The sequence below is a fragment of the Crocodylus siamensis genome, chromosome 10 (genome assembly GCF_052110815.1).
Source record: "Crocodylus siamensis isolate JL-2025a chromosome 10, ASM5211081v1, whole genome shotgun sequence".
NCBI lineage: Eukaryota > Metazoa > Chordata > Crocodylia > Crocodylidae > Crocodylus > Crocodylus siamensis.
Genome location: NC_143404.1, coordinates 62769610 through 62781523, shown reverse-complemented (window position 1 = coordinate 62781523; position 11914 = coordinate 62769610). Strand labels below are relative to the sequence as shown.

At 44.5% G+C, this 11914-nt stretch overlaps 1 protein-coding gene across 1 annotated transcript; it reads right to left on the bottom strand.

Moving 5' to 3' along the window:
• Positions 1 to 7064: 7064 nt before the first annotated feature.
• Positions 7065 to 11171, bottom strand: PFDN4 (prefoldin subunit 4). Its single transcript, XM_090020370.1, has 4 exons — positions 11020 to 11171; positions 10597 to 10704; positions 9473 to 9616; positions 7065 to 7503 (listed from the first exon to the last, which is right to left on the bottom strand). Exons 1-4 carry the CDS (start codon positions 11041 to 11043, stop codon positions 7372 to 7374), a joined length of 408 nt encoding a protein of 135 aa, XP_089876496.1. The 5' UTR covers positions 11044 to 11171; the 3' UTR covers positions 7065 to 7371.
• Positions 11172 to 11914: the final 743 nt, after the last annotated feature.

The window sequence follows — 11914 nt, the reverse complement described above, 5'->3', positions numbered from 1 at the left end:
GATGGCTAAATGTAGGGTCACTACACATCCTGGTTCGGCTGGGACACTCCAGGATTCCAGATCCCGGTCCTGGCCAGGAGGTCAGAAGTCCCGGGCCAGGGTCTAGCAGGGAGCTGGAGCAACATGGTGCACCAGGCAGGTGGCTGGGCAGGCACTGCTGATGCTGTGCAGGAGTAAGGAGATGCCATGTGGGGGAAAACTAGAAACTATGTTCACAAACTCCTGGAAGATTGTTTCAGGCTGAACATTAGGAAAAACTTCTTTACAATTAGCGTGTCCAGCTCCCCCCCGAGGTGGTGCAATCATCCACCCTAGAGGTCTCAAGAGAAGACTGGACGGTCACCTGGCTGGAGTCATCTGACCCTAGATGTCTTTCCTGCTCATGCAGGGGGCTGGATCCGATGATCCTCCGGGGTCCCTTCCAGGCCTATGATTCTGTGTGCAGGAGTAAGGAGGTGCCACGTGTGGCTGGGGTGGTGCCTACTGCAGGCTGCCAGCTTTGCTCCCACACAGGAGCAGCCTGCCTGGCACACCATGCTGTTCCACCTCCCAGCCAGACTCCAGCCTGGGACTTTTGACCAACTGGCTTGGACTGGGCTACAAAATCCTGGAGTGTCCTGGCCAAACAGGATGTATGGTCACCATAGCCAAAAGTCATTTCACCTGGCTCTTGAACAGAACACAGCTTGACCACCCCTGAAACTCTGCCCCATCCCCCCTTCTACCCTTGCCCCCTAATATTTTCAGTGTGTTGAATGGGCAACTTAGTAAATACATTAAGAGCTGTTAAGAAGGTAGTGTCTTATGTATATCAGATATGAATGTGGGAAAATATTAAATACCATTTTGACGTACACCAATGGCCTCTACCCATAGTAGCTAGATGAATGTAATATATGGAAGAATTTCACCATGTGAAATAAATTAGCCACTCACCCATAAAATGTAAGGCAATGTCCTGAGGAACTTGTGGTAGCCAAAGGAGAGCTGTTGTCTGGGTAAATTGTGACCATAATAATAGCAGGCTGATAGGTACCAAGAGACTGGCACAAAGTGGTGGAAGAAGGGAGTGAAAAGCAATTGTTTTTCTAAATGTGAATTAAGCTGCTTCTGTCCTACCCGGGCATGTCTTGTGCTACTTACTGTTCCTTAAGACTCTCTCTCTTTGTCAGAAGAGCATGGCTTTCACTATGCCTTCAGCTTTTTTTTCTTTTTGAATTATTTGTTGCTGAAAGAAACCCTCTCCAGTCATCCACATCTACATTTGATTTCTTCAGTGCACCGTGTGCAGCTCGATCAGGAACTAACATTTAATTGCAGAAATCATATATTTTTCTTCATGACTCATGCAATCAATACAGACTCAAATCTCACTGTGAATAATTTCTGTCAAGCCCTATCTTGCCTCTGTAAATCACAATTTTTTTTCTTTCATGCATCAGGCTATAAGAATAATATTAGATAAATGATCTGAACCACTGAGTCATGCAACTAAATTGCAAAAATTCTGTTGCTAGAAAATATGAGTCCAGCATCTCCTCTTATGACTTTGATGAAAAGGTTAGTATGGCAAAATTATTTGCCACTTCTTACAACTTCCAAATTATTATTAACCAAATTTGATTAGAGAATATAATTGGTTTTTCAATCAGTCAGTAGAGTTGCAGAAATTAGGATTTAGGGAAGATACTCTCCCAACATGCTCCTGTGACATTTTTTTTTTGCGGGGGGGGGGAGGAACGACACGACTCATAATTATATGTTGCTTCAAATGTGTTTTAATAACCCATATATTTAAATATGCATAAGTACTATTACATTCTTAAATTGCACATGCAATTACCCATTTCCACAAACAAAGTAAGCATGCTGTTGCTGCTATAATCTAAAGCACTGGTTCTCCAACAATTTAGACTTGAGCCACCATTTGTTAGATGCGAAGCACCTCTCAGAAAATGCCAGCTCTTACGTTTTCACCTGTTTTTTGACTGTGGAAAAAAAAATAGAATAATTTTTCAGTTGCAAAGAATGCAGAAAGACCATAAGTGGAATCTCTGGGTTTATCTTGTATATCATGATTGCTTACCTAACAGCACTAATGTTGTGTGGTATCCGATGGCACTCTGGTTGAGAATCACTGCTTTAAATATAGAGGAATATCTTGTTAAGTGAAGTCTGTATGTAAAACTACGGCCTTGGATTGGGATAAAATATTTTATTTTAGGGTTACGCATTACCATCATGGAAAATTACCATCATGGTTCTGACTACCGTCTATTACTGTGAGATACTGCAATAATACAGTCATTCTGTAGCTTTTTTGTGAAAGATCTGAACAGGTTTCATATCTAGCCCTGTAGCTAGAGGTTTATACTGAATTACAAATCAACCAGACCATGTCCTTGCAAACAGAGGATTGCACCCAACTGTTTGTTTTAGACATTTGTTCAGGCTAGTTTGAAGAGCTGGCAAGTTAAATCCTCTTGACATCATTCAATGAAATAAGCTGACCTTTCATTGGCTGATACTCTGCTAGTCTCCCTGATTCAATTGCTCAAGTAAAAGGAAAAGCAGCCCCCAGTGACTTTATGACTTGCAGAATTGAAACAATATGGCAAAAGCATGGAAACTGTATTTTTATAATGCAGAACAAGATTTGGATAAAGTTCAGTGCTCAGAAATCAAGAGCTCAGCCTTCTAAACATGCACAAAAAGCCGTTAGACTGAAATACTTAGTCCTTACATACATTTCTTCTTAAAAATGCTTTACAAATGTGATTGATTTGACAGTGCAGAATGACAGTAAACCATTTGCATTCTGACAATAATATTACTGTCAAGTGTAGCTAAATGATTCATGACATGAGCAAAGGTGCACAGAGAAACAGAGCTTTTTGACAGAGCATTTTGGTGGGTTATATTTAGACTGTCTGAACAAGATAACTGTGAGGCAAACATTATTAGAGATAAGAGAAATTTCCAGTCTACATAAAACAAAAGTACTTACAAGATGGGGAGCTATTTAGAATACATGCTAACTGAAAGACAATTACACAGACACATTATGGAGAAAGAAAGTTAACAAACAGGGGTCTAGCAAATGTTTGTAGGCAATTGATTTAAAACTCAGTGTGTTCATTTCCACACTGACAATAAAAAAAATAAATGCTTCCCACATTTTGTGTGGACCTAAGTCAAGCTGTAGGTAGGGGCAGCATGAAAACTCAGACTTCAATTAGAAAAGTGGTAGGTACATAACTGCATGACAGAATTGCAAGTGCAATTATCCAAACTGCACGAGCAAATAGAGCAACTGTGCATGGTGGCTCTTCCATCCAAATTCTTGATCATGCGCATGCAAACAACATACACTTTAGACAAAAAAAAAACAGGCGTTAGGGTGGGAATCAACTTGAATCAAGTGACTCAAGCTTGCTTTTTAATAAATTGTCCCCACATATTCTGGCACTGTGATAAACCAGTATGTCATTAGTTAACACAAGTACACAAGAGCAATTAGTGTGGACTGTTCTAAGAACTGTAGCAGCGACAGTCACATGGAACTAGATGGGCAAGTGTCTATCCGGTAAGATCTTAAAGAGCGTTAGAAATGGTAGCAGTACTCATGGATATACAGGGTCTTTCTGGACTGCACTGGTGATTTCTGTAAAGGATTCTCTCTCCCAGAGAATTGCTGCACTACAATCCTTCAAAAAATCCCATTGGTATTAAATATTGGAAACTTACTAGTTGCAGCTTGCTCTTATTTTCAAATGAGGCAAACTCAAAAGCCAGCCTTTTGTATTTGCCTGCTTGGAAACCACACTACTGCATTATCACTTAACACTGGGCTGTCAAACTGCCAGAAGGCCAGATTAGTGGTGCAGGACAAGTGTATGGGCCAGATGAATAGTGCTGGCCTGCCCAATGGGTTACATCTGGCCCCCATCCCTCCACCCCATGCCAGACCCAGTGCCTGCTGTGACCAGTCCAGAGTGGCACCACTTTTGTATCCTACTCTGAAACCTGGACTGCATCCTGGACCAACCACAGAAGGCAGTGCAGGTGCTGGATCCGGCATGCAAGCTGGTGGGGAGGGTAGTCCAGACTGGCTGTGTGCGGCATGGGTTGCAGAGCAAGCACCTTGTGTCCCTGACCCTGCAGATGGGGCCAGTCTGGTATAGGCTGTATATGGCATATGGGGTCAACTTGAAGCCCAGGGCCACCACCTGAGGCTGGATAATGTGGTTCCAGGGATCGAATCCACCCCATGGGCCTGATTTTTGACACCTGACTTAGCACTTGAAGGCTTATATCCATGAATGTGCTCACTGCAATAGGGAGTGACACAAATCATGCACAGGGGAGAATTTTAAAATACTGGGAAATAGCTAAGCAACACAACAGCTGAAGTCTTGTTCTATTGCAATTTCTTTCTTGTACTCTATAAACAGTATCCTTACTGCAAGCTAATTTCTGGCACTGCAGTACCATCTGCTGGGCAGTTGTCATTATTGTCCACACTTTACACCTAGGTGCTTAATGCAAAACTTTGGGAGAACTGAGGCACCTAAATGCAGAATGCTGTTGCTTAGCTCCCATTTAACTGTGGAGGTACTAAAGCCATGGGGGGACCTCACTGTTTGACTTTCAAGCTGGCTTTGTACCTAGTTGTCTAGTTTATGCTATTTGCAGAACTGCCTGTCTGAGCAGCTCAGTGCCTAAATTCCAGGTAAGCTCATCAGCATCGAAAAATCAGGCAGAGAATGCCCAAGTCCTCTAAGCAACTTAACTCCCTGTACTCTGAGCACAGTAGGTAGGGTTGTGACAGCACTGCTGTTATGCCTCTCTTTTCATAAAATATCCTACTGTTTAATGCTCCCCAAGAAACAGGTTATGGTTTCAATTCGCTTGTCTCCTGAGGTTTAAAGACATCTGCCACTTTCTCAGGAGACTACCCTAACTAGCAAGCCACACACAGCTGCTTGAAGGCACACTTCCTGTTGAAGCTGTGCCAGTACACCAAAAAACAAGTTTAATTGGGACAGAGTACAAGAGAATATGATTGTGGGGGAGTTGCAGACTGTAAACAGAAGTCACCTCTTGTCTGTGTTTTGTCTAAGCATGTTTAAAAATGTACACACACACACACTCAATCAAGCCTTGGAGACAGGGGAGGTAGGGGAACCTCTGATTTGAGAATCCTGCTGGAGCTTAGGAACCCTATCTCATGCCTACCATCTTTGCAGCATTAGTACATGAGTTGTAGGTCCAGCAGAAGAAACTTAAGACACAGTGGGCACACCTGTGTGAGACACCTTAATGCACAATGGACTGTTCTACTGTGCATTAGCGCAACACGGCAAAAAGAGTCCAGTGTGCTAATACGCAGTAGAATTAGTCTACTGAGCATTAAACACCTCCAAAAAACCAAAAAAAACACCAAAAAAAAAATTACACCTTTGCTACTGCACATTATTGCACCTATTGCCTTTAGCTACCTCTTATTAGAGGTACTAATCTTAATGTGCAGTAGCAAAGGCACATTAATGAATGTATAGATGCACCACTTAAGTGGCTTTACCAAAAAGGATTTATGCATCTCCAGTATTAAGCAGCAGCTGAGCACTAGTTCTGAGAATCCAAGCAGCACCCAAACACTGGACCCTTTGTGGATTCAGTTTGCTGTTTATATACTGCAGATGCCTAGGTCAATTTATCAAGTCTTTATTGTAATATATTGCTTTCAGCTGCAACTTTAACCTCATTAAGCATTACACTAAAAAGGAACTTGAATAAAGTTTCAGATGTTAAAGGCTTCAATATTTTAACTTTTAGTAAATTACTGAATTACAATCAAGTAGCAGTTAACAATATATGAGTGAGATACTACAGCAATATGCTGAAGGATGAGTCCAACATCATTGTTTATTCATTCATAAGTAGCACTTTAAAATCAGGAGGAAATGGAAGCAATTGTTTCCCTGTTCAGATAGAAGTAGGAGGTATCAGGCCACAAAGGTACAATCACTATGCATATTTTATGTGACAAAAATGCACTTATTGTCTAGGGAATTAATTATAAATGATTAAATGATTTAAGGTTTTAGCTCAATATACAGCCACCTGAAATCTCTCCACCTCGAATCTCTGAAATCAGAGATTTAACCTATATCCCTTACTTGGAAACCAGAAGATTTATAGAGTAATGTGGCATGGCAGAAAACTCAACCAGCAAGGGAAGTGCATTCAACAGTAATCACTCAACATTCACTAAGGGGTTTTAAATGTCCAGCTTTCAGCCCCACTGGGGTTAAACCAGCAGGCTGCTAACTATAGTCTGTTAAATTCAACTGCCAAATCATCACATGGCAAATGAGAGGTGATCTGAGGTAACAAAAGCTCAACGCAAGTCATTCCTGCCAGTTCTTAATGGTTATATTATGAGCTTTGCAATTTGGATCTGTTCCTGAAAACCTGTTTTCAGAGGTAAGTGAGTTGGCTGAAATCTTCCCCCCTACCCCTCTTTTAAGGAAGTTTCTAGCATTTATTGTACAAGGCTCCAGACTCAGAAACCTGAAGAGGTTCACAATCAAGCAATACAATTATAACTGAGTATTTACAGATTATGCAAAATGCAAAATCCTTTGAGAGAGAATAAGTCTAAAAGCATTGGATGGCTTGCAGTCATACTGCTTCACAAATACAAAGATACTCATGGAAAACTTCTATTCAAAACATACAGTGAAACGAGTAGTTGACTGTCAAAACTGGACAAAGACTCATTGATGTGTGTGTGGGGGGGGGGGTACTCAGCTTTCCTGGACCTCAGTTTTGAAATTTGTGAATTGGGAATAATGATATTTAACATCTTATCAAACGTTTTATGATCCTTGGATGAAAAGTAGATTTCTATAATTAAACAAGTCCAATTATAGTAATCTCCTGCACTTACTATTATTACTCTCAAGGATCCACTGTAGTAGACTGGAACAATTTCAGATTTTTAGCCTTTTGTATACTTCCTGAATACTTTTACCAATCACCCACAAAGAAACCATAAAAACTGTTATAGTTGCTTATCTTTATTATTATTTTAACAAACAGACTTTAAAGATTCCAATATTGATGCTCTATCCATTGCATTTGAAAGGCAATTGGTTTTTTTTAAACAAATAAATAACTGCAGGTCTGTCAAATAAGAAAGCTTTCTTTAAATAGGTGAAACCCATGACTAGAAATTCATAAAAACAATAAAATCTGTGGGATTTTTTTTTTAAACATTATTGGAAGAAGGGAACTGCCAAGACTCATTATTTAACCAGTCAATACAAAACAAAACAAAACGTATATCGTCTACTTGGAAAACATCTAACTATCATCTGCTTCAAGGTTTATGTTGTTCCCAAACTTTGCATAAAGCTGTACTTTCAAATCACATAATATCCTCTGAATTGATTCCACTCTAGATTCTAACGCTTCTATTTCTTCTTGTAGGTTTTTCTGAAAAAGAAAATTTTAATAATTAAACACCAAAGCAAAATGTTTAGTAGTGATTTATGTACGGGCCTATGGGCTGGATAATGCATCAAGCAAAAATATATTCAAATTAAAGCCATGAAGTGAAAATGGGACAGAATTCAGAACTATCCATCAGAAGTTCAAATTCAGGTCACTAGTGATCAGAAATAACTACCCCCTAGTTGCTATTCTGGGACACTGTGTAAAACGATTCAGTGTACCAGTGCAAATTACTAATAGACAAGGTTCTCTCATCATAAATACACCAAAGCCGAAGAGCGGAAAACTAGTGTTTCAGCTACACTTTCTAATGATCTCTCTAGGTCAAGGTGAGAGTACAGAGAGCAGGGGCAGGCAAAATACAGCCCACAGGCTGGTTCAGCCTGCTGGGCAATTGCATCTAGTCCGCGGGCACCCACCAATTGTACCCTGCCCAGCCCCCGCGTCTCACTCCTACCCTAGTGTGCAGAAGGGCCCCAGCCCAGCCAGCATGCAGCTTCCAGGCAGAGCTGCTGCTACCACTGCTGCAGCTGCCACAGGACCTGCTCAGCTTCCCCAGTGGCTCCTTCTGACCCTGCTGCAGTGCTGGCTCCAGGCATCAGGTAGGGAAACAGTGGAGATGGGGGAAAGCTGCAGCTGGGCAGGGGCAGAGGCAGGGGCAGGGGCAGGAAGCACGGGGCTGGGGCTAGTGGCAGCCTGCACTCAGGGGCCTGGTGGGAGCACAGAGCTTGGGTAGGCAAGGTCTGGCTGTGAGGGAGGTTGGGGAGCTGTGGGGACCACCCCCTCCACAAACACACTGCCCCCCATGGCGCACAGCCCCCGCTGCTGGCAGCAGCAGTGGAAGGCACTCAGCGCATTCATGATCTGTGGCACCCGCTGCTGCCTAGTGGCATGTGGCTCCAGTCAAGGCTGCACATGGTGACAAGGAGCAGAGCGAGGCCAACCCGTCTCTATTGCGTGGGGCTCCGCGTAGCACGTGTGCAGCTCCCACACTCGCATGCCACCAGGGGAAGTCCCATGCGACGGGGCCTTTGCTGACTCCATCGCACAGGGTTTCCCTTGGTGGCATGCGAGTGCTGTGCCATGCAGCAGAGGTGGGCCAGCCTGGCTGCACTCCTTGTTGCCACGTGCAGCTGTGGCTGGAGCCATGCGTAGCAGTACCTGCACGGGCCACAAGCACCCGCTACCTACTGTTTCAAGCAGCAGGGGCTGTGCACCATGGGGTGCTGTGTGTGGGGGGGGTCCCCACAGTCGCCCACCCTCCCTTACACTCCCCCGAAACATACCCTACGCCCTCCTCACATAACCACACCTCTCACAAACCCCACACGCAGCCCCTCCACCATACAGCCCCCCACCCCCAACACAAAACACAAGAGTAAGATTTTATTTTTGACTTATTATGCAGTCACCTCTATCTATGTACACTACACAAATATAAATCATGGGAAAAATATTTTTGGTAATAAAACTAAAATGTGTGTTATAGTAGATGTTTGACATTTACTATGCGATTTGGTTTTTTTCTGGTTCAGATAGCAGTCCCCTCCCAAAATGAGTACTTCTGGGGGTAAGGGATGGGACTTCCAGTGGCAAAGGTCAGTGGTTGGGGGCAGGACTTCTGGTCCCAAGATGGTGACCAGGCAGCGGGGCACCTGTCAACGGGCAGGGCTACCCTTGCAGCCCTTGACAGCTCACCAAAACTCGTTAAGCAGCCCTCCAGCCAAAATAATTGCCTGCGCCGGTGTAGAGGAAGATTCTACTGCCACTGCTCATGTTGCCCTTGTGCCAAATTTAACCAGTTTCAGACTAGGACAGATCCTGCACCCTGTCACAGCAGAGGTATGCAGAAAGACAAACCAATTCATCACACTCCATCCATTCACCAGGAATGCTGATCTCTATTTCTTACTGTAGCATCAAGACACAAAACTCCCTCTCCCTCACAAACCTTTGCTTCTTCCAACATCTCTTGTGTCTCCTCTTGGGAATGGCTGATGAAGACATCTCCAATCTGATACGGTATCAGGAGTGAATCATCATCATCGAGCATCATAGTGTCATCACATGCATCCTCCAAATTGTGAAGTTGTTTCTACAGAGTCAAGACACAGTAAGAAAGCTGTTGCTTTGTCCCACTAGTTATTGCAAAAAACATACAAATGGATTAACTAGTTGAGCTTTGCAATACACTCTTTACAGGCATGTTTAACTTTAGTAGCATATTAACACTGTAACCCCATTAGTTTCAGTGGAATTGCACTAGCACAAATCTACACATGATACTCAATCTTTCTTTGGTAAGATATTTCCTAGACACAGGAAACACTGGAATTTCAAACTCCCTGAACATAGGGTCACACAGGAAATGATAAGTTCAACTGGAAAAGTTGGGGTTTGGTGCACGAATCATGAAATGTGTTATAAGCTGGCTAAATTAGTGAGTTTCATCAAAATGAGACCTACCAGATTGGAAGAAAGGTTTCGAGTCAAGTTTTTTGAACAACTGATTTTAGTGTTATCCATCTTGATTCTAGGTATTAATTTATATAACAGACAAGGGTTGTGCTAGTCAAATCTACGTGTAACATAGTTGGGAGGCACTGCCAATATACTTTTTTAATCTTAAAGAAAAACAGATTTAAGGAGAAAATGTGGAACATTTCTGGACACCCCAGAGACTAGCGTTAGCATCCCTGAAATTAGGGGCGGCCTGTTCGGTACCGACGCAGAACTAGTGTTTCCAATCTGTTATGCTAGTGACACTGAGACACATGAAACAGATACTGTCCCAGAAAACACAGGGTAGTAAGTAATCTTAAACAAGCTTATTTTCCTCTAGTATTGGAGAGGTGTCACAGCTATGATGGGCCAGGATTTTTGTAGGCAATACCTTTATTGCAATAACTGCATAGTATTTTAAGACGTCACAAAGTAAACTTTAAAATCCAGTACAGAAGCAATGTCCTTTTGCTTTCATGTACCGCGACTGCAGACCTAAACCCCAAACCTAAGCGTCTCCACCACGCGCTATGTAGAGCCCGGGATGCACAAGCAGGTGTGGGGGGGGGGTACCTTTTTCACTTCTATTTCTTCTTTCAGCTCTGTGATCCTGCTGGTATTTCTGGCAAATTTGTTAATTTTCTGTTGATCTTCGAAAGTAACATTGACATCCTCCGCAGCCTGCTCAGGGAGAGAGGTGGAAGCAGAAGCTATGTGGATATTCAGTATTCCGAGGGCAGAAGCAAACCCTGCCCTGCTTCACCTTCCCGGGACGCCTCGTGGCCCGCAGGAGCCCCGCGAGCCGCCCCGGGGCTGCTGTCAGCAACCCCGCCGGGCCCGCGCGGCTTCCCCCCGGCCGACAGCCGCGTGTCGGACCCGGGCCCCTCGGGGACAACGGCTGCAGCTGCCCGCGACGCTCGGACACTGCAGGCCCCGTCGGAAACCACCGCCTTTCTCCCGCCACCCGCCCGGGCACCCGGAGGAGGCCGCACTCACCGCCTTCTTCATGGTGGCAGCCATCTTGGGGCGGGGCTACCCGCCGCGGGGTGGGGCACCGACGCCTCCAGCCCCTTTAACGCACCCCTCCCCGCCAGGGGGAATGGAAGCGGCGCAGCGGGGATGCGTTCATTGAGCCCCGCCGGTGGTACAGTCCGCTTAAAGGGGATGTCGGAGAAGGATCCGTCGGCGGAAAAGGGAGCAGCCGCTAGGGGGCGGGATGAGCCCGGGAGTGCGGGCGGGGACGACAGCCTGAAGCGCTGCCCGCGCCGGGGCTCGCCGCGCTCGTTACACATATCATCATGCAGTTTAAAACATTATATATGGCTATCTATCTATCTATCTAATGTTTTAAACTGTATAATGAAATGTATAATGTTTTGGAGATATATATATGTACATGATTACTTATGTCTTGCATATATATACGTGCGTGCGCGTGTGCGTGTGTATATGTATAATTTATACTGAGCCCTGTGAGTCCCACTGTGTGCCTTGGTCCCAGCAGTCAACTCTGGGAAATGGGCACAGGGGATTAAAGGATTTGGCCCCAAGTGCCCTAGGAAGTCTGGCAGAGGAGCCCAGGATTTCTCTGCAAGACCTCCCCCCCGCCCCCAGCTTTTTGGCGAAGGAAGTTTGGGGTGGGGGAGAGTTCCCCTTCCCCAAGAGCAGGTAATAAATATTTCCTTCAAACAACAGGATGGGCTCTTGGGGAAATCCTGGCGGCTGGCATTTCCCCAGCACAGCAGCCTGCTTGTTTATGTGACAGCTTGGACAAGTCGGAGGGTTTCACAAGGCGCTGCGGGAAGAGGCCTGGCCTCCCCAAGCCCTTGGCACTCGGTTTCAGTAATTCCTGGGCTCCAGATTCCCCCCTTGGGGAGCAGAGCTGGTGCAT

Excerpts from the sequence above, each read along its gene's own strand:
- PFDN4 (XM_090020370.1), bottom strand. The coding sequence starts at position 11,043 with ATGGCTGCCACCATGAAGAAGGCG. Across the intron at positions 10,705-11,019 it reads CTGCCACCATGAAGAAGGCG|GCTGCGGAGGATGTCAATGT; the intron begins GTGAGTGCGGCC and ends CTCCCTGAGCAG. Across the intron at positions 9,617-10,596 it reads AAGAAATAGAAGTGAAAAAG|AAACAACTTCACAATTTGGA; the intron begins GTACCCCCCCCC and ends TTGACTCTGTAG.